Genomic DNA, 23417 nt, shown 5'->3' with positions numbered 1-23417 from the left:
CTGGTGCACGGTGAGCTGAGGACACCCTGGCTGACCTAACCCTCCCTCCCCCCGGATGACGCTCGGCCAATTGAGTGCCACCCCCTCGGAGCTCCCGTCCACGGTCGGCTGTGAAATAGCCTGGACTCGAACCGGCGACGTCCAGGCTATAGAGCGCATCCTACACTTGCGTGTGCTTGTACTGGATGCGCCACTCGGGAGCCCCGTAAGTACAGCCATTTCTATAAACAGCCCTGAATGTTATTAACAATATTTTAAAGATGTATAGTCCAAACGGGACGAAACAAACGCATGAGTTAAAACTTCAGCATCAGATTCAGCAAGATAAGAACAGACTTGAGCAATGTTCCGCATATGGTAATGTTAAGCAGACTATAGCTGAGATATGAGGCTGGACGCAAAGGGTGGAATCCAACAAAATTTCAAGAATTTTTACAGTTTGTGAAGAGCTGATAGGGGGACTTCTTAGGGTCAGTAATACTGGAGTTTTGTTTAGTACTGTTTTTGAGCCAATCAATAGCAATTCAGTTTTATTTGCATTTAGCTGCAAAAAGTCTTCAGACATCCAAACCCCTATTTTATCAAGGCAAGTCGACAGTCTCGAGCTTATGGTTGGATCATCAGAACTTATTTTAAAGTAAATCTGGGTGTCATCGGCATAAGAGTGGAAATCAAACCTGTGTTGTCTAATCACATTGCACTGCACATGTGGCATGGGGAAGCACCGAATAAGCCAAAACGTGTGATGTGAATTCTAAAAGACTGCATGCGGCTCATATAAAAACAGCTGTGTTAAACTGCAGTAAGATGGTACAAACTAAGGCTATCTAGTAAACTGCAAGTTAACAATTATTAGCTATTACAAACTGCAGTTGTAAAGTTAAAATTAAAGTGCAGCTAAATGAAAACAATTCTGTTAGACAGAAAAATACTGGGCTGTTTATACCAAAAGACAACATTTTCTTGTGCATCTTAACTGTAAACTTGTGTGATATTTGGGGGGCATGAACGAGGGCTCCTCCCCCTACTTCCCGCCTACCAATAACATCTGCTAATCCCCTATTTAAACCCCAAGCCTTGAGTTTTCTCTCTGCCTTGCGTTTTTTTGGGGGGTTTTCCACCATCCTCCCCTCCTCCCCCACTACAATTCCTCTTCTATTCGGCTCCACCTCTGAAACTGCACTCTCCTCTGCAACGGCCTCCCCCTTGGGGGTAAGTGAAGCTCACTTCCCAACCTTAGAAGTCCAGTCGGCGCTGGCTTCGTCCTCCGCGAGGAAGGTTCTCCGCAAGTAAAGGGGGACCTCCGTCCAAATTCAACTATCACTGTCATCTTTCCATTCTCTCCTCTAGATCCCCCTGGAGGAAGTATCGGTTGCTTCCCTGCCTTGGAGACCGAACGGTTCAGTCTCACCTCCACGAGGATGGCTCTACGTGAGCCAAGGGGAATCTCCTTAGTCTTCTCTAAGTTATAAGCACATATCTTCTATTATCAATTCCTTATGCTGATGCATTGAAATTGTGCATGCATTTTGCTGTCATGGAGACCCCCACTGTTAACATCAATAGCACTGATGTGTGGATTAACCCCATGGCTTTTGAAATCTGATTCTCAAACAGCACCGCTGAGTTATAGTACTGAATTGGCGATTCTCAATGGCAGCTTAAACAGCCATACACCTTAGGAATCTGGTCTTGTCACATCTATGCAGCTAAGCAAGTTGCTCTGGTGAATGAAGTTGCATCTGGGACTCGCTAGAGAGCACGCTACGCTCCAGACCAGTGATTCTCTTTGAGGCCCAAAGAAGTTTCCAGGGGGTACCCAGAAAACATTTGAAAATGACTTTTTTTAAAAGGCACACTGTTCAGGTACAGAAGTGGCCTCTGAATGTTGTGGTGTAAGAGGCCTACTTACAGATACATTAAATATTTACTTTCACTGCAGTACAGTTCTTTCTTATTTGCAGTTAGTGTTTCCCTCAGTGTTCAGCTGAGGATCCTCAAAATCAGTTTTAAAAAGGGGTCCTGTAACCAAAGATTATAAGAACCTACAGCTCTGGGCAATGCTCAACCAGTGGTGGTGGTAGGGGCACCAGTTCAGTGTACTGATGTGAACATTACAGACTCCATAGCGTCTGCTAAAAAATAAACAATAACACGATTTTATTTTCTAGGGCAGCAGTGTGGAGTAGTGGTTAGGGCTCCGGACTCTTGACCGGAAGGTTAATTGGTTCAATTCCAGGTGGGGGACACTGCTGCTGTACCCTTGAGTAAGGTACTTTACCTAGATTGCTCCAGTAAAAACCCAACTGTATAAATGGGCAATTGTATGTAAAAATAATGTGTAAAAAATAATGTAATTGTATGTAAAAATAACGTGATATCTTGAAAAAATTGTAAGTCGCCCTGGATAAGGGCGTCTGCTAAGAAATAAATAATAAAATAATAATACTGCAGCTTTAGCCCCTGTGTCCAGGCTAGTGCAACTCACTGTAGTTTGGGATCTCAGCATTGTGACTGAAATGGACAGGCAAAACGGAAATGCACCCCAATCAGAATCAGTGGTAGGAAATAAAATAGATTTACCTGCAAGATTAAAATATCAGGATTTAAAGCTACAGTACTCTTTCAAATCTACCTCTGTTACATAAGCAAACTTGTGTGTGTGTATGTGTGTGTGTAACGCAATAAAATATACACCCAAATAAAGCCCCAGTATATAGGCTGTCAGCACAGTTGGACAAGCATATATATGTGCTTGGTTAGCAGTCTAGGCACGGTAATGGAAAACATTGGAGCCCATAACTGCCTTTGTTTCACAAATAAAACAGCAGGAATCAATAGTATTGCTGGAGCGGCAGTGTTTGTTGAAAACCACCACCAGAAAGCACAAGCGGTTCATGACATGCCTAATCTGCAGATGTGTGTAAAGTGTTGTGAAAAGCAACAGACACGCAATAGAAACCTTCAACAATAGACAAGGGACACCTGTTTCCATACAAACAATGTTCCAGGATACACATTGTGGAATTCGGTAAAGAGTAGCAGTTTACCTCCCTAAAATATTAGTAAATCGACAGACAGAGAGATATTTTGCTACGAATCAATTTTTAAAATAGGTCTTTAGGAATATGAATAGTGTAAATCATTAATATCGCTTATTTTCTAAAGCTTTATTTTGATTAAAATGTGATTTCCATGGAGTAATCCATCCTTAATCATTGAGACCATAATCTTTTTTTTTCTAAACTCTGCTCCTAATGATATTGGATTGACCCATAAGATTATACAACACAACCATTCTGGCACCAAAGTGCAACAGTTAAGTGAAAGGGTTTTTTTTTTTTTTTTTGTACTGCACAGTGTCAGAGTACTGAAGCAATAACAGTGTTTAACAACTGCTGAACCATGACCATTCTAGCCTGTAGACTGTATATCCTCCCAGCAGTGGGACCTGTAGACTTGTACAATACTCTCTAGCCTAGTGGTCAGTTTAGATTAATGACTGTAGATCATAGACTTCAGCTGGAATGTAAACAAACCACAAAGCTGAACATTTTTAGCAACGTAGCTTAAAAACACAAATATATCACTGTGAATTTTGACAGATGAGATGGTAAGCCAGGATTCTGTCTACTACTGTATTTGCAGATCATTCAAAGGAGATTTGTGGACAGGAATCGGTGGGGGTGGAGGGCTATATAACTTTAAATTCTATATACCATCTGACCTGTTTTCCTGACTGTGTCACTGTGATAAAGTGAGCGAATGAATCCTAGTCAACAATCTCCCCCCTGACCTGTGAGGGCGCTGTATAACACGAACAGTGTGCCTCGTATGGATGGTCTGGCAGTTCATTCCAGGGTCAGTCGGAAGCCAGCCATCCAGCAAGGGGGCGGAGTCACAATGCCCGAAGTCATCGCCCTAATGAGATACACGATGTGTCAGTCATGGATTGGAGGAGACGTGATTGAACTTGCTATCGCAGAGGGCGTGACTAAGAGTATAACATGGGATGTGACTATGTAATCTGTTCCTTTGTTATGGTTATCGAAAGGACTGGTAAAGGAAACTGACCATTACGAAACATATCGTGAGTGTTAAGTGTTTTGTTTGTTTGTCAAAACTAACTGTCTGTGTTTGTCATTGTTAGACAGCTAACACGAACCGGGAGCTGTAGCTACAGGCCAGCATCAAGCCCGGACTACATTGCACCACTATCACTATTATTGCCTTGCACCGCACCTGGACTAAGAGCACTCACTATCAGGAGAAGTGACCGTGTCTGTGTTGTGTGTTTTTCTTGTAGTATTATTTTGGGACTGAACCCTGTGGTATATATGCTGGCGATACACAACGTTGTGTAGAGCCAGTACTATTATTTAACTGGTTACCAAACTGAAATAAAATAACTGTTTTGAACCGTGAACTTTGTGTCTGTCGTTGTTTGGAGCACTTGCATCACCTGTACACTGCAAACCACTCGTTCACAGTCAAGCGAGATGAAACGGAGATTCTCTGAGGACCTTGATGATGGACAGGTGGTGAGAGTGCTGACTGGGCAGAGGGGAAAGGCTACCAAGAGATCTCCTCCAACCGGATCTTGAGAAGCAAGAGGGGGCAGGCCAGTATATATGGGCTGAGGGACTGATGTGACGAGGAGAAGGAGTTGACAGGCGAACTAATAGGAACGACACAGTGACACAAAGAGAGAAAGGACCAACCAGCATTCAATTACGACTACCGGCTGCGACACAGGCCCTTATCCACTGTGGTGCGATTTTCCCCCCTTGGGACCTTGCTGAGGGAAGCGAGAGTAGAGGGAGAAGATGGACAGCCACCTTGAGCTAAGGAGCGACTGAGAGAGAGACAGAAGGGAAGTCGGACGGGAGTCCAAGAGACGAGTCCCGAGGAGCTGTGGTTGCAGTTCAGTGTGTGTGTTTTGATCCCTCCCCCATCCTTCTGCCTACCCTGTGCTCTTTTTCCCTCTATTATTTATTCTATATAAACACAGGCTGTTACCTCCGTTTGCTACAATCACTGCATCCATCTGATTCCATAAGGGTGCTACCCATTACGATATATTATTATTATTATTATTATTATTATTATTATTATTATTATTATTATTATTATTATTATAGATCCGTAGTAGTCGTTCACAGCCCTATAGATTATATTAAGAACATAAGAAAGTTTACAAACGAGAGGAGGCCATTCGGCCCATCTTGCTCTTTTGGTTGTTAGTAGCTTATTGATCCCAGAATCTCATCAAGCAGCTTCTTGAAGGATCCCAGGGTGTCAGCTTCAACAACATTACTGGGTTCCAGATCCTCACAATTCTCTGTGTAAAAAAGTGCCTCATATTTTCTGTTCTGAACTGTCTTATGTACAGGCAGCTGTACGATTATAAGGTCTATTTTGTACAGGTCGCATGGCATCTTAACTGACTTCACAGTACACAAACTGGCAGTTTAATGAAAATGACTACCATATTTCAAAATGTTACTGATGAAAACAGCTCTGTGTTTGTTGAAAATCAGGAAAATGCTGCCACAAAAAAAAGTTCAGTGATATAAATTTACTAAAAGTAAAAGCGGAACTGGAAGAAAATTGAGAAAACAGGTAAATTCATCAAATACGTGTACAGCAACTTGACAACATTACGGTATACTGGGAAGCAAAGACAGGTATTTAACACAACACAAATATGAAAGTTCAATTTACTACAGTAACCAAACAGACTTCACAAAAACAAAATAACGTTTAGTGCCAAAACAAAACCATTACAAAAAACAAGGGAAGGGAAATATAGTCATATGTGCTACTTTTTCATTCTATTGTAAATGGCTACAACTAATTATAACAAATAAAGTACATCAAAGTGTGCAATAAAAATCTTGCCACGAGGGGTTTTTTTCTTATATTATTATTGCTATTGATGCTTTATTTTTTTAACTGCCTGTTTTGCCACGTAACATAAAAAAGTGTATGTTTATACGCCATGCTTAGGGGATGAGTAATAATTAGTGGTAGTGATTGTGAGCGTAAAATGATTAGAAATGGAACCAGCATAAAAGATGTGTGAGCTAGTTTTTCCCCTAATTTAAATAATAGGTTTATTTGTAGCTTTTATTGCTGTTGTGGACTATTCTGCTGTCACTGTAGTTGCTGTTCTGTCTTGATGGTAGTGTTTTTATTTTATTTTAGAAAATGAAACAGTGATGCAATTTGATTGCAGTTTTCTAATGTGACAGTGGGAGTCAATCAGTGCTGTTAAAGAATACAAATGCAGCACTGATTGGCTGAAACACTTTACAGCATGGTGATGCAGAGTCGTTATCACCATGATATTGGTGTGGTTCAGTTGTGGTACCATGTGAAAGACTTCTGGGGGCACTCCTCCTAGCAGGAAATGTAAATGCAGAGCAAAGACGTTTTAATTATAGTAGTACATTGCTTAACAAAAGAAAGAAAGAAAAAACAGAAACAATTAAAGAAAAAGTTGTACAACTAAAAGGAAATCATGCGTCTTTAAAGATCCATCGGCGCCCTCTGTCCGCAGGTAACAGAACTGCCAAACGTCAAGCCAGAGAGCCAGGGTGCTGAAACGGTCAGAGAAGCACGCCAGCCACTGCAATCACACTCCAAGCAGCCACCAGCCATACCCGCACTGAATCTTCGTCGTAGGGTACATGACACAGTGTGGTCAGCAGGAAACCTCAAATCGGGGACACACCCTGCTGTTTAAAACCAAGTAATTGTACAACACGGTGCTGTATAATTCACAGTAAACAGTGAGCAAAAACACAAACAAAACCTCTACCAATGCAAACAACACAGTATAACAAAAGCAACCTTTGCTCTGTGTCATCACTTTATTGGTTAATAAAAAGTGGATAACACAACACTCTTTAAGGATCCTTTCATATCCTGATCAATAAATGAATCTATTAGAAAGACACGAACAGCTGTTACACCAACTACAGCGGCCAAACTGAGTAGTACTAAGAGCTTAATTTTTCCAACTTGCACCAGAATACCATATTAAGTAGAAAAGATTTAAGAAGTGGGCTGTAATGTATACACAGCTCAGCATCCTGTCCTATTCAGTTACATTACCATATGCATAATACTAACTGCAAAAACCACTCTGGCACGCAGAGTACCGTTCTGTACACAACTCTAAATGCAATTCCAAATAACCGAATGCAAACCAGCGTCTCTATAACTTAATGCTGCCCAGTAGGTTCACCTTACAACATTTGCATGCTGTCAACACGTTCTTCTGAGAAAAGCTTAAAAAAAACACTTGCAAACTCTTCCGTCTTGTTATAATAATTAAAAAAAAACTGTATACGCATCATTTACGCAATTCACACAGAAACATAAATAATGTGTTTTTTTTTTTGTTTTTTTTTTTTTTTTTTTACTTACCCGTTCTGTTTATCTTACAAAAAGAAATGCAGTTCAGATTTTAGGAATGCACATCCAGTGTCACTGTCATCAGCAGCAGTATAAAGTCTGATCTGTATCTTCTGGCTCATTCAGCTGCCTTATACACTGACTGAGGGAGCGTGTGTGTGTGAGCGGAGATCAAAACACAGCATCTAACGGATTCCTCGCTTTCTTAAAGGCGCAGCGCATCCATTTTCTGTCATGAGCAGAGGAGATGTGGTGCATGAATGTGGAAGTTTCCATGGAAAAGGAAAAATAAGTCTCACCTTTTTCTCACGCTATTGGTAGTACTTTCGGATAGTGTAGGCTTCCATGTAGCCAGATCAATTCTTCTTACAAATGCAAATAACCTAGTTAATATTAAAATACAGGAGGGTATATTTAAATGTCTCTGTCTCTCTGTAATAGAGTCAGTATTTTTTATAACCATGATAAATTATTTTTTTATTATTATTAATCTAATAGCAATAATCTGAAACGTTGAATAAATGGTGTCATATAAAAATAAAATAAACAATCTCTGAATGAAGATGTTCCTATTTGGTCAAAGAAGGTTGCCAGGACTACTTACAGCAGATCTCAGATAATAAAGCATTGCTTGGTACAGCTTTTAGTTACAGTAGTCAAGATTTCAGTCACGATGGACTAGACAACAGATCTGACATATGTGGCTGGCAGATACTTTGTATCTAACATAAGCACAAAAGACTGGTATTGATTCTTTACAAATAGTGATAATTCTGAAGAACAGACCTCACTACAGATTCGTTGAGGAGTGGTCTTGTATCCTCCAGAACAATAGGTGGCTCTATTAACAGTTTAATGCTATTAAAAAAAAATAAAAAAAAATAAAGCTTTCAGAAGTCTTTTAGGAGGTTACAAAATTTAACCAAACCAATATTTCAAGTGCAGCACAGAGACCAGGACCAGAGGACATAGTTGGAAATTATGTGGAGACAGACTAAGGACAGAAGGTGGGAGACATACCTTTACACAGAGAATAAAGAGGTTATGGAATGAGTTACCTAGCCTTTTTGTTGGGATCATTTAATAATAATAATAATAATAATAATAATAATAATAATAATAATAATAATAATAATAATAATAATAATAATAATACATCTTTATTTTTAATATAGCACCTTTCACCATAAAAATTGCTGCACAGCGCTTCATATGAATAAAAACATTGACAAATATTAATAAAAGAATGCAAGAAAAGCAATACAAACAAAAGAAACACATATAACAGGAAAACAGGGCACAGAATAAAAGGAACGTCATTTTAACATAAAAACGCTACATTATAAAAATGTGTTTTTAGTCTTGTTTTAAAAGCAGTGACACTTGGTGCTTCCCTTACAGGGCTAGGCAGATCATTCCAGAGTTTTGGGGCCCTATAACTGAATGCTCTACCACCTGTGTTTTTTTTTTTAAAAACCCACCTTGACTTGAAATCAATCTGTTACAGAGAACATACAAGCACTGATGGGTCAAGCTGATTCGTAAATGTCCTTATGACTAAAATAAAGTTTGATATTCATAAAAATGTTCTAGACTGTTGGTAAATATATATGTATACATTATTTACCCTATAATCTTAAGAACACTGCTTTTTTTCAAGAAAATTGTTTTTGTTAAATTTGGAATTAATTCAATTTAATTTAGTTTATGTACCAAGCAGTACTGTTTTTGCCAGCTTTTAAATACTATAGATCTACCAGTAAAATAATCAATATATGCTAGAACCTAATGTATACTGTACCTGTACATACACAGTAGTGTAGGGTAAACGTATATTAATGTAGTTAGAGTCAAAAGGCTGGTTTAATGATGAAGATCTTAGTGATGTTATGGTAAAGGAGAACCCCCCTTTAAGTGTTGGGCCTCATGTCTCTGACTCTGTGGTGGAAGGCAGGGGACACATGCTTTGTATCTGTGCACATGACGGGCATCTCAACAGATTGAATGACACAGCTAATTCTGTGACTAGACCTTAGCAGTCAAAGCATGCCCCAGCAGCACTGAATACCAGCCACAGAATAGAGGAGCTGCTATTTCTGGAGAGCAGTCTTAAAGACATAGCTCAGAATGCCCAGGGGATATTCCATCAACACTGAATTTACAAACACTAAAAGAAACCTAATAAATTCAATGACAAACGTTTCAACTGCTGTAGAAGTCCTTTTCCATGTCTTCAACGATGAAATGAGTTTTGATTTGTATACTGCAAGGTTAATGATGTAATAGGAGCAAAAAGTATCATAACCCTGGTTCTCTGAAATAGAAATGTAACCATTACCGTATGGGGATTTACCTGCTAAAGACTAGAAATCTGAATATTGTATACCAATGCTGCTCAGTGAGCGTTTGACGCTGCCATGGCCTGCCCCCGAAGGAACAAAAGGTCTGCGCTCACAGATCTTAGCGTCATTTTTCCTTCAACCCTGCTACAACCTTGAAGGTTACATTTCCATTTCAGGGAACCAGGGTTATGATAACAACCTAACATTCCCTTTCAAGTACAAAATGTAACCATTATCGTATGGGTGAGTGTACCAACGCGGTCGCAAGGCCAAGATTGCAGCGACTGGAATGCTACAAGGCTAAGCCAAAGGCTGCCCTGTGTGTTACCATATGGAACCAGTAGGTGGCAATAGAAGCCTCAGCCAGCGGAATATAGGCCAGGCTCAGCTTCTCTGCATCGTGCACTCTATATAGGGCGTCCATCAACCGGGAAACAGAAGGTGCTGTTGCCAGACGGTTCCAGGAAGACTGGATATCAAAAAGAAAATATGGGTGAACTGGGGGTGATGTGGGAGAGGCGGCAGGCTCGTCGTCGAAAATCGACTGCCTTCCCCTACTGTAGGCCAGGGCACTTGCAATATCGCAGTGGCCCTCTTGAATAACAGTACAAGCTCTGCCAACAGGGAGAGCTTAACTGCAGGGGACGTGCTGTCGGACTCCATGTCCTTAGATGGGAACGCCAGCTCCTGTTCGCCCACCTCCTCAGAGGCGCCGATGGAAAGTATGCCCTCCTGTGGTCAATCTGCACTTGCTAAAGCTGCGATTAGCCCGTGCCTCCTTGGCGTGCTCTGGCACCAGGATGGAAGAACACCTGCCGTGCTTGTCCTTTATAGATAGACTGGCCTTGCATGTCTCACAGGGATAGAAGACCAGAGCGAGACCGGTTTGGTACCAGACCGGTAACTTGAGCACCGGGTCGGTTCGGTAACGGTTCAGTGACTTTTGCGCCACATAGGATCAGGTCGGTACTGGTTTGGTGACTGTAGCACCGGGTCGGTTCGGTACCGGGAGACTTTAGCACTAGGTCTGTATGGGTACGGTACAGGAATGGTACCAGGAAAGGTACTGGGACCGGTGGGGTAATCTCGGTACCTTGAACGAAGCGAGTCGGTCACCGGTTCACAGTCCCTGCGGCTGGCAACGTACAGGGATGCCCACCTCTAAAAGCCACTGGCAAAACCACTCAGTCAGTACCACACACGAGACTGAGGGAAGCATGCTTGTTAGAAAGTACTACAGCCTTTGCAATGGTGCTTTGAGCACCACGTTGCAGACAGGACTGCGCCTAGTACTATAAATAAATAAATAAATAAATAAATAAAACAGAACACAAACAGACTATATCATTGAATTAATAACATTTTAGTTAGACTGATATTGAAAAAGATACTAAATGTACTTGCAAAACTAGCAAGAAAAAAGCTGGTGCAGATAGGAGCAGTTGATTAATACTAAAAAAAAAACCTTGTAAAAGGTGAATTTGAAATTATATATTGTAATCTGACACAGGGTCTGAATTAGCAATCTCAGCATAGAAATTATTGCTCAGCACTTGTTAAACAAGGCCTAATATGAACAGTGTGTTTTGCTTTAATACAAATATAAAAGTTGGATTTCCTCAATATTGTAAATAACAATTTTCCACAGTAGTGCCATTAAACAGTAGTTAATTTTTGCTAGTGACAAAACAATCAGCTGAATGTGATGTGGTTAAGACAATTATTGTTAATTCTAGTAAATATTATTCAGTTTGATGTTACATGTTGTGCAATTAACACCAAGCAATAAAATAAAATCCAAATTAGAACAGAACATCTTGTTCTTAACTCACAAAACAGAAGATGGTATTATAAGGACACAATGCGATGTTAAATAAACATGTCTTTTATGAGTTATACAAATCAGATTTCAATTGACTTGAATAATACAGGAAATGTAACATTTTTCTCAACAAGTGCATAAAAAACTAAAAGCTCCATCTTAACTAACCCCAGAGATCAAGCACTAGCCATTAAGATGAATCATGCACATAATTTGTTTTTAATAATAATAATAATAATAATAATAATAATAATAATAATAATAATAATAATAATAATAATAATAATATAAATATTTGCACAAAAGCTTTCAAGAAATCAGAATAGCAGTGCCTAAATTAGAATTTATTCCAAGGGTAAGTCAAGTGGACAAAGTTTATCAGCTCATACTTTCATCGGTGTTGAAACACAGATTAGCCTAAACATAACATTTGTCAACTAATAATATAATTTTTTGACTTAGAGGTGAAAGTCTCCATCTCTTATTGCCAAACCTCTGCTCCTTCCAGTTGACATTTGGCTTCATTTAAAGAAGTTTGGCTCCTAATGCCCTGCCAATAAAACAGGCCAAGCTGTTTTCTATTTATAAGCAAGCTCACCTGGTCCAATAACCTGCCAGACAGTAGCAGTCACATACGTGGTCTGCTTAGCAACCTCTAACCCATCTGAAATGTATATAAAAGGAGGCTGGAATGACAGGTGCTGGTGTCATACCTGACATTTTTTTTTATACCAAGATTTTTTGATACGGACAGCTTTCCTGTAATTAAATTTCCACTGAACACCAAAAAATACACCTACTCTTCTCTCAGTGTTTTACTTCTGTTTTACGAGACATGTCAAAGCCTGACTGTAAGCTGTGGGTTCAGTTTTGTGTTGTTACAGTTTAGACTGACACAAGCCAAACACTCTGGCGAGAAGCTGGCCCACCCCTCGGACCGGTCTAAATTTAAACATCCCAACAGGCAGCTGAGAGGAAGATGAGGTAGTTGTACTAAGCTTTCTCCCCAGTGCAAGGGGTGTACCTGAACTGACAACAGTTTTAAAAGCTGGAAATATACACTGTAGAATGCTAGTTTGACTTCCACGTGTGTTGATATTTGCATACGATTGTTTGTTTTTCCTTTTAAACAAAAAAGAAAAAAATAGGTCGTATTTTGCAAATCTGTCCTATTGTAAGAAATGTGGGTAATGGGAAAACAGTGTTTAAGCAACTTATATAAGACCTCATTAATAATACAGTACAACATACATGTTCAATACAAAGTCTGTAACATACTGTAAATATAGTTGGCCAGAAGAACAAGTAACAATTGAAGGTAGTGTTGGAGGAGGCATACAACATGGATCTCTCATATACAGTGCAGTTGTTTCAAACACCTTGAAAATAAATTAACTATGGTCTGATAAAGCAAGAAGACAATGCCTTCTCCATATAAAAAAACACTACATCTTTCTATAATAAACTATAGTATGTTCATGCAGTATATTACCTAGTTTTTCAACAATACTGTACTATTTTTTATATGGTTGTGCATAAAATCAGATGTAATATTATGTTACTGCATAAAACAAAAACATACTGTGCAAATTTCAATTCGGGAAAACTCCCCGTGACACTACATTTAAAATGTAGGCAGCACACCATCTTATCTATATCACTTGAGTTTACATGATTACTGTCGAAGTCCGGAAGTAAACTACTGGTACTGAACCTTACATATAAGACATACTTGTTTATTTTTCATACTTTTTAAGCTGATGTTCAGCTTTATTGTTTTGGCATTAACTTTTTCAGCATTTATAGCAGCAGTATTGTGTCTTTTCAAGTCATACCAATACAATTTTCCACAATGTTGTTCCTGTAACCTCTCGGAAGCTAGAGCAGGTCTTATCTCTGGTGGTAAAGAATTCCAAAGGTTGGATTCTGAGTGAAATGTGTCAAAGTCCAGCTGCACATCTCCATTTACACTTTAATTAGCTTTCCTTGCCTTTCTAGTAAAATAAAAGCTTGGCTGGCTGATTGTTGCTTTAGGTTGTCTGAATGTATCTTATAGGTCCAGAGGTTTGTGCCAGGAATATTCTGTTCTATCATTTTTGTGCCACAAATGAGTGTTTCGTAAGTGGAATCACACCAATCAGAAATCTGACCTATTAATACCACCTGGTTTTAGTTTTATTTAAAATGTACTCTTATATTTTGTTATACTTATCAACCACTCTTGTTTATTCCTCTGTGAAATTTCTCTGCATTGTCCAGTAAGACAGATTGAGAATCTTTTTTTTAAAACGGGACAACCAGGCAAGAGTAGCAGATTCACGATTTTATTCAAAACAGTAAACTAGTGCCACAGATCCAGCTACTTGGTTTGAGTGTGATGTCAAAACCGCCACACGGATAAGATTTGAATGCAATGGCTTTAACATAATTTGTGTACTGCTGTTGTGGAGACTTCAACCCAGCCTATGGTTTTGCAGCCCCATACCTTTACTGAGGCTAGGTTCTGGACTAGCTCCCTATTGTGAAGACAATGTGAAGTGACTGCTTATTAAACTTGCCGAGAAGTGAATAGAGAATTACAGTACAACTTGGGGAGTAAAGGTGTTTTGTATGTGAAAACAGTACAGTAGACCAGACCTGAGACCACTCAATCAGTCATCTCCAAGGTAAACTTGCAGTCCCTCACAGCACTGTGCTCCCCCCTCTTGTCTGTTTTAAACAAGCAGTTTTGGAAATCCTGGGGAATTCCTTCTTTTTCAACCCTCCGGCCAAAACACTCAAGACAGGCAAAAAGACCCGGATAGGGTTTCCAAACAACCAACTGTATGACTGGGGCCAATTAGCAAGGCCAAGTGCAGAAAGCAAGGAATAAACATAATATACTGCAAGCGCTGCAGGGACAAGCGTTCCCATTAAACTGAAAGTGAATTAATCAGATTGTCTTTTCAGGTTTTACAGATTTAATAACAGCATATCTATCTGTCTATCTATCTATCGATCTATCTGTCTATCTATCTACCCATCAATCTCCCCTTCTGCTGCTTTATGAATACGCCATCCTTTTTTTTACAACAGATTTCCATAACCCAAGTGCTGTATTTGCGTTCCACTGAAAAGATCAACAAAAGGAAAAGAATGAGGAAAACCAGTTAGTATTAAAATGAGAAGCATGAGAGATAAATTAACATACATGAATTACTTCTTACCAATAAAGAATAGTATTGGCCTGAAAGAGCAAGAGAGGGAGAAATGCACACAGACAAATGACATCACAAATGTAAAATATTATTATTATTATTTGTTTATTTAGGAGACCCTTTATCCAAGGCGACTTACAGAGACTAGGGTGTGTGAACTATGCACCAGCTGCAGAGTCACTTACAATTACGTCTCACCCGAAAGACGGAGCACAAGGAGGTTAAGTGATTTGCTCAGGGTCAGACAAGGAGTCAGTGGCTGAGGTGGGATTTGAACTGGGGACCTCCTGATTACAAGCCCTTTTCTTTAACCACTGGACCACACAGTCTCCTACAAATACATTCTTTGTAAACCCCTAGTAACCTACAGTATCTCATTCTTTGTAATTGTTTATTGCATTTAAAAGACCAAATTGATTTAAAAGAACTGGTATGTGCTCTTGGGTCAACAACCTGTATTCACCAGTCAGTGTTTTTTTAAATTTCTATTATTAGTCCTATAATGCTTTTAGCCAAGTCTTTTACCTTAGAGGTGAAATCAATTTCTTTCACAGAGAGCTGGCGCTGGGAGGAGAGCAGGTAATTTAGATGACAGCTGAACCTTGTCACTCAGCAAGAGGTTAACTGATCTCTGCATCCTGACAGCAGCATGCAGTAAGCAGCAGCCACACGTCAGTTATACATTCATCTGCGCTTTTACTGCTGACCCTTACTCTCTAATAAACGAAGCTGTGGGATGATTTCAACACATCTTGATGGCAATGTGTGAATGTCTACGGTTCTCTTAATGAAGATATTGTATTCACCAGTCATTTTGGGATTGTTTCCTTTTTCTACACAATGGGCCTAATAACAGATAAGAAAATATGAAAACAGTCTAATAGTACAATAAAAAGACAATTTAAGAAGCTTGTATTGTGAATTTAAGAAATACAAATGTGTAGATACAGTAACCTGAATCTGTTTAAATATGAATGCACTGTATTTGGCCACACTTACAGATGATAATGACAATACACAGTGCATGAACGACTTAGTTTATCAATAAAATTAAGAAAAGTGCACATTCGAGTGCACATTCGATTGTATACTGCATTGATTCACTGGGTGTCCATGTACAACATATTCACAGTTTATCCTTATATGCACTCTACTTATTCAGGAAGCAGACCTTGTTGCCTGCCTGGTTTGTGTACATTCACCAAAGAAAATGTTAGCAGCCTACCACCCTAAAGCCTGATATTAACCAATTGTCAGAGGAAAAAAAAAAAAACACTATCAGTAATAGCAATTTATAATGTTTTTATCAATTTATGTTTGCAGTAACTGCAATATCCATGACTATTTTTTTCTGATTCATATAGTATATACAAGTACATGTTTAACACTTGAAAAAAAAAAAACAATCTTTTAATGGACCACCAGCTGTAAAAGAAAAAAAAAAAAAAATTCTCAAAATGAATCTAATATTCAATGTTTTTGGCCAAATCCTGGTATGTTACATAACTGCTCCAGTTTTGTGCACATCCGAAGCACAGAATGGGTTAAAGATGTGTTGTTTATCACTAGTGCAGTATAACAGCCAATATAAAAAGGCAGCCACATTCTTTGAAATACCACTAGGTGAAAGTACTGGCCTATGACTGTATGTGAGTTTGCCATATTTGTAATTACAGAGTTGTGCTCAAGGCGTGTGCTCCTACATCTGGAAGTTTGATTGAAGAGTGCTATTGAAATAACAATGGTAATAAAACAGTGCTGGTGAAATCGGTGAAAAAAAAAACCCAACAAATCTTGAGAAAACACATTTTTTTGGAAATACATATATAAACTGTGAGCTATTGACAGCAACCCATTTTTAGATCCACCATGCCAGCTGCTTGCCACGGAAAGACAAGTTCTCACCGACAATCTGGAAAACATTGTGATTCTTTTATTTGACTCCAACAGGCTTTAAATCCCACCCCTCAAAAAAAAAAAAAAAAAAGGACTCTGCTCAACTCAACATGAACGTACAATAAATGAGAATCATTGTCATTTTCAGTTATTTTTTTATCTTTTATCTTTATCTTCAATTTACTGCTATTACTCAAACCACATGTTTGCAGTCTAAACTGAAAGTAAACTGATACAAGATTAGTGCAGTTGGATTGCAGATTAAACACAGTACTGTAACTGTAGTTTAACTGCATTAGAAAATGCATGGCCACTTCATTCAGAACCATGAGGTAACATATGCAAATATTTGGAAGTTGTATACATTGATATTGCTATTAATGTCATCTCAGAAGTTAGCTTCTGATTGGTCAGATCCAGTGCGAGCAGTAACTGATAGGGGAAGTGAATGTACTGCGGAGGATTGTAACATCTGAAAAGATTAACTACACATGCACAATAAACACTGCAGGGGAGTACTGCATTAACCACTGTAGTGCAGTCCTTCCTAATGAAGTGGCAATATCCTGTAATTACATCACTGCATTACATTGCAGGTATGGTTCTCAAAATACTACCAAACTGCACTGTCTGTCACCCCAATGGGCAATACAAAAATGCAGTATTACTCTATATCAGCAGTCAAGTCAAAACACAGCATAATACAATTAACCGAATATCATCTTTGTACTATTTTTTGTACAGCATCTAATAAGAAGATCATCTCTAAATGCACAGCAACACTGTCCATTTGAAACTAAAAAAGAACCACTACCATTACTTGGCTATGTTCCAAATCAAAATTCCTAAGATGCATAAAGCATTCATTGAAGATTATTATTATTATTATTATTATTATTTAAAATGTAGAAACTCCAACAATTTTAAATTTTCTCCCAGTTTGGAATGCCCAATTATTATTATTATTCCCCACACAGCTCAGGGACCTGAGACTCAGCGGGCATCCTCCAATCCCATGAGCCATTTGGAACCTGAGAGTGGATGTCTGCAGGCTACTGGTCTCAAGACCAACCCAGCAAATCTCCGTCCCTAAGCTCACTCTGCGCCTGGCCTGTAGGGGTCGCCACAGAGTGGGGAGGAGAAACAGTGTAGCCAGATCCTACCTCCCCAACCCGGGTATTATTATTATTATTATTATTTATTTCTTAGCAGACGCCCTTATCCAGGGCGACTTACAATTGTTACACAAGATATTGCATTATTTTTTTTATTTTTTTTGCATACAATTACCCATTTATACAGTTGGGTTTTTACTGGAGCAATCTAGGTAAAGTATCTTGCTCAAGGGTACAGCAGCAGTGTCCCCCACTGGGGATTGAACCCACAACCCTCCGGTCAAGAGTCCAGAGCCCTAACCACTACTCCACACTGCTGCCTCACCCTGCACGCTGCACAACAGTGCCTTTACCAGGTGAGCCATTCGGGACCCCCAAGATTATTATTATTATTTAGGATAGTGGAATATACAAATGAGATAGATGATTGTACTGATGTATATAATGGATTTGTAAAACAAAAGAATGCACAAAGATTCAATTTTCAGTCTTATTTAAAATGAACTCTTCCTGCAAAACAATCTATTTTGATTAAAAATTGAACTCAGAAATGTCAAAGAATTCACCAAACTGCAACAAACACCATCATGTCTGGAAATACAGGATCATATTTGCCATGGGTGGATTTTAAAAAGTAAATATGAAATGATTTGTGAAAACAAAATGCAAATGATCATGCAGCAACAGTTATCTGAGCCTAAGTTATTTTACAATTCTAAAAAAAGGAAACATTTTTATTGGTGTCAAGTGACAAATATTAAAAAAATTAGATCTGTCTAGTTCAAAAGGATATACTGTATGCATTATACAAATGCAGCACTTATAAAAGTGCTAGCTCTCACCACAAACAATCAATGCACACAAAGTCACTCCAGGCAACAGGAATTAAAGTGATGACATCACATTCTGATGGACAACAGCCTATTTGAAGGTCTAATATACCAACAAAGACCTAGAAAATGCTGTTAACAATGATGGATGTGATGAGAGTGTATATTTAGTTATTTTGTAGAGTGCAATGTTAAAACTTAAGATTAATTTAATAAACCCAGGCCGGAAATTGCCAAATTGGATCATAAATGTAATATAACTGCTTCTTCTGACCCTCAAGTGAGTGATTCACAAGTAACAGCAGACAAGAGCCATACAATTTCCCCCAAAGAAGAACAACATCTTTGATTTTATGTAACCTCTGCAACGCCTGAGTTAGGCTTACTGGAGAAACAGCCCAGTACAATGCCTAAGGAACTTGTGATCAGGTTCACAGGCTTGCCCTGCTTCCAATTTCTTTGTTTGTACACATCCAGTTTTCCTTTCACTTCACTTCATAAATGTTCTTGCAACAGTAAAAAGGATTTTTGAAACTCATTTTTTTAAGCTTAAATATAGCATTTTTTTTTTCTTTTTTGAGAAAGTATTACTCAAGTGCTTGTTTTATAAAACTACAATTATAGCATATTTTATTTAAAAAAGCAGGTCAATAAATTATACATATATAAAAAAAAAAACTATACCGGTATGTACATTCTATTGTAAAAATGGGATACCGTGATAGCATAATTATGTCCCCATATAAGGTACTGATAGTCGCTGTATACTGCGGATATTAAACGTACATTTTGTCCTGTGAATAGATGTTCCTTAGTTCTTTTAATGTGCTTCATCTTTTGAGACTAAAACACTAGTGAAAAGAAACAGCATCTTCCTTTAGTTAAATAATAGCCCAATTAGTTACAGATCATATTTTGGTCATGAGCTTTCTACATAATCAATGCAGGTTGACTATAGGAAAACCAGTTTCTACCTGACAATATTTCTAGAAAAAAACAGTGTAAGCTGTATAATAGTATGGTAAGTGACATGCCCATATTGTATTCAATAAGTAACTATGTTTCTTTCTCTCTGTATCTGCGTGTCTATTGCCCCAGCTTATGAAAACATACAAATTAGATACCTTAAAACCAGACGTCTTGAGGAGTTATTGCTTCATTCCTTCTGAAACCCCTGCCACCTCTCTCTGAATTCAGCCCTGTAAACGACGGCAGTGGCACAAATGATACAGTATCCGCAGTACTGGATTCCACTTTTGACAGTCCTGCAGTAATCCAGAGCTGTGTATTGTGTGTGCTCCTCTCTGTGCAGTGCTCAACTGCTGAGTGTTTCAGTCTCCCAGCAGCGCTCCAACTCTCTCTCTCACCCGTCTCATGACATTAGCAAGAAGTGCTGGCAGCAGATATTTATGGCACAGAGAGTGAGCAAGCAGGGGAGAGAGAGAGAGAGAGAGAGAGAGAGAGAGAGAGAGAGAGAGAGAGAGAGAGAGAGAGAGAGAGAGAGAGAGAGAAAACCAGGATCTAAACTTTCCAGGGCACACAGATTTTGTTTATATATATATATATATATATATATATATATATATATATATATATCTAGACACGCACACACACACACACACTTTATAGAGATACTAGGGCTGCTGTAGCTGTTATTTATTTTGACTTTATAGGGGGAGATACAGTGAATAGAAATTGTCATTGGCAGACACAGAGAACCGATTGATGTATATAAAAATAACTAAATAGGCTCCTGTCCAGATAATTGTTCAAAAAGAACAAAACTGATTTTTTTCTGATTCCCAACCCTGATCCCAAATCATCAGTTATATTTATCACAGTTGTTTGTTTTGTTATTAAGTAAAAAAGAAAACAATTTGGAGCCGCAATAACGATAGCAGCACCATAATTCATATGTAATCCTTTGATATGTGTGTGTTTTATCATTCTGTTATTTCCATGAACCCATCAACAAAGTCAACATCATGTACACAGTTTAAAGACAACACCCAACATTTGCATTGGGAATTGTTTTTCAAATAAAACATTGCTTTTTTTTCACAGTTTCCCAGGACAAACAGTAAAACTGTTGCTTCTATAGTGTACAGTTCAATACATTGTGCAATTATCAATTAACTAAAATCAACAGCCCATCAATAAAGTGGGGTTCCAGTATCATGTTTTATTCCTTCGAATTCAATATGTATTAGTCTTTGTTAAGTGAAGTGCTACAATATAGGAGGCTGTGTGGTCCAGTGGTTAAAGAAAAGGGCTTGAAACCAGGAGGTCCCCGGTTCAAATCCCACCTCAGCCACTGACTCATTGTGTGACCCTGAGCAAGTCACTTAACCTCCTTGTGCTCCGTCTTTCGGGTGAGACGTAATTGTAAGTGACTCTGCAGCCGATGCGTCGTTCACACACCCTAGTCTCTGTAAGTCGCCTTGGATAAAGGTGTCTGCTAAATAAACAAATAATAATAATAAGTATCAGTTTTTCTTCTTTCTGTAAAACTTTCAGTAACTAGTGAAACAGGTAGATTCCAAGAAACACAGACACAGACCCAGACATTTTTGCTTTTTAAACCAAACCCTCTGCACATGTATTAACTCCCCCTAGTGACTAATGTGAACAATGTTGTGAGCTGTTCATAAACTGCTGGTTTTCAGTTGGTCATGCTGCTCAGAAGACTTGGTGCTGGTTAAGCTGGTCCAAGTAAAAACATAGGTCCATTAAAAATCCCTCTAAAGCTCTGAAATCAACTGTTTGTTTTATACAATTTTAAAATTGATCTATATTTTATTTACCTGCTGGGTGCCCAGTAATAAGAGGCCAGTAAATACTTGCTCCAACTCTTGCTAGAATGTTCAGTAGGGTAAGATCACAAAATATGTATTTATCATGTTTCAATGTCAATAAAAATATTTCCCCTAACATTCTAGGCATTTTTATTCATTTAACTTTTTTTTTTTATTAGCATAACTGAATAATGAGTAAGGAACAAAATAATTAATTACTTACTGTTACTGTCTCCTTTTGTGCTGTAACCAAACAAACAACTTATCAATAGTAAAAATAACTTCACTTTGTGTGTAACAGGTTGTAGAGCACCAGCTGGACTCAATGGAATCAAAGTTAAAGTGTGGAAAACATTGGAGGATGTAGACAGGATCCCCTCTCCTCACACACATACACACACACACACACACACACACACACACACAAAAACACAAGTCAGTGTTACGGAAGTGACGTCATAACCAACTTATATTTAGATTTATGTACAAATATATGAATGGAAGTGAATCAACTTATAAACATATACATTATTATTATTATTATTATTATTATTATTATTATTATTATTATTATTATTATTATTTATTTCTTAGCAGACGCCCTTATCCAGGGCGACTTACAATATATATATTATATTTTAGATTATTGTTTAGGAGAAGCACATTTTGGACTTTCCATTGTTTAAAGATCATGTTCGTTACCAAACCACCCACTATATTTGTATATGACACAGCTGATGAAAAATCCTATCTGACGCATGTGTTACAGTTAAAGCTAAAGAAATATGTCAGGACTGTGTAATGCAATTAAAAAAAAAACAAAAAAAAAACAGTACAATACAAACCTATATGGCACATTAAATCAAACGTAAAAGCAGCTATGGCAGACAACTACAATACACTATAGCTTCAGTTAAACTTACTATAGCATTTTCAATAAAAGACTGTACTTCATAGTGGTTTTTTCCTATAGTAATATTTCTTTGGAAACTAATCCTAATCTATGCCAAATAGAATGATATTAAAGCATTGAAGTGATATTATGAATGATAATTCTCACCCAACTTCATATACAGACATTCAAGCCCTCCTTTTAGTTAATATATAGCTGCCCTTTAGCATTCTAGTTCAGACCCAAATTGACTGTTTTTTTCTTTAATCGCCACTCAGATTGAAGGACTAGCACCACACACATACACACACACACACACACACACACACAAAAATAATAATTAAAGGCCACAAAGGAAAACACGTATTAAATAAAAAAAGCATCCGCATACGCCTTCACATATGCCCCCTTAAAGCTCGTCTGAGATGCTGGACTTCCGACCGACGAGGAAGACGATGAAGATGTCTAAAAACACATCCTTTTTTCAAAAGTTTTATTTATTAAATTTAGATTTAGTTATTTAATTTCTGCTAAGTAGGCATAAATAAAATAACCATTATTTGCATGCGTTTTAGGTGCACTAACATTAAAAGTGATTAAAAAAAATAATATAAAACAAAATAAAGTTGTGTCTACAATCTTATTTCTTTTGTTAAATTAGATTATATCATAAATAAGGTCTCTTAAAAAAAAACAACAATATATATATATATATATATATATATATATATATATATATATATATATATATATATATATATAGATGAAGGCTGTATTTGCACCCTTAAGGACACTGCACACTAGACCGACTCGATAAGACACCGACACGATTTGGTCGTGTCACGTTGGCTGTGTACGCAGCTGAAACTGACACCGATGGATTTTGCTCGTCTGTGGGTTTTCCATCGGTATCGTGTTGCTTCGAGTCGGTGTCTTATCGTGTCAGTCTAGCGTGCAGTGGCCTTTAATTAGTCATTCGAAAAAAAGGCATAATACCATAGTAGTGAAGTCAAAAAGTGATAATTCCTCTAGAGGAAAATATACTTGAACTTTGACCCATTCGACTCCTCGAGACCATCACTTTCAATTCAAACACAAAATGTCTT

General features: G+C 38.1%; 2 protein-coding genes across 4 annotated transcripts in view; one reads left to right on the top strand and one right to left on the bottom strand.

The window, feature by feature from the left end:
* Nucleotides 1–19992, bottom strand: part of LOC117411099 (disheveled-associated activator of morphogenesis 2-like) — a 129286-nt gene extending 109294 nt beyond the window's left edge. For 2 of the 3 annotated variants that reach the window (XM_034018204.3, XM_034018206.3), the window contains exon 1: nucleotides 19749–19992. The gene's annotated coding sequence lies outside the window, so the exon portion shown is untranslated. Of the gene's footprint in view, nucleotides 1–7434; nucleotides 7799–19748 lie in introns of those variants that run through there. The other variant, XM_034018205.3, reaches the window with a different exon arrangement.
* The window catches only part of LOC117411213 (kinesin-like protein KIF6), a 133478-nt gene continuing 127067 nt past the window's right edge, over nucleotides 17007–23417 (top strand). The window contains exons 1-2 of the mRNA XM_059025959.1: nucleotides 17007–17011; nucleotides 22990–23020. Coding sequence (XP_058881942.1) covers nucleotides 17007–17011; nucleotides 22990–23020 — 36 coding nt within the window. The remainder of the gene's footprint in view (nucleotides 17012–22989; nucleotides 23021–23417) is intronic.

This window comes from Acipenser ruthenus, chromosome 6 (assembly GCF_902713425.1).
Source record: "Acipenser ruthenus chromosome 6, fAciRut3.2 maternal haplotype, whole genome shotgun sequence".
Lineage (NCBI taxonomy): Eukaryota > Metazoa > Chordata > Actinopteri > Acipenseriformes > Acipenseridae > Acipenser > Acipenser ruthenus.
This window is presented reverse-complemented; position numbering and strand designations above follow the sequence as displayed.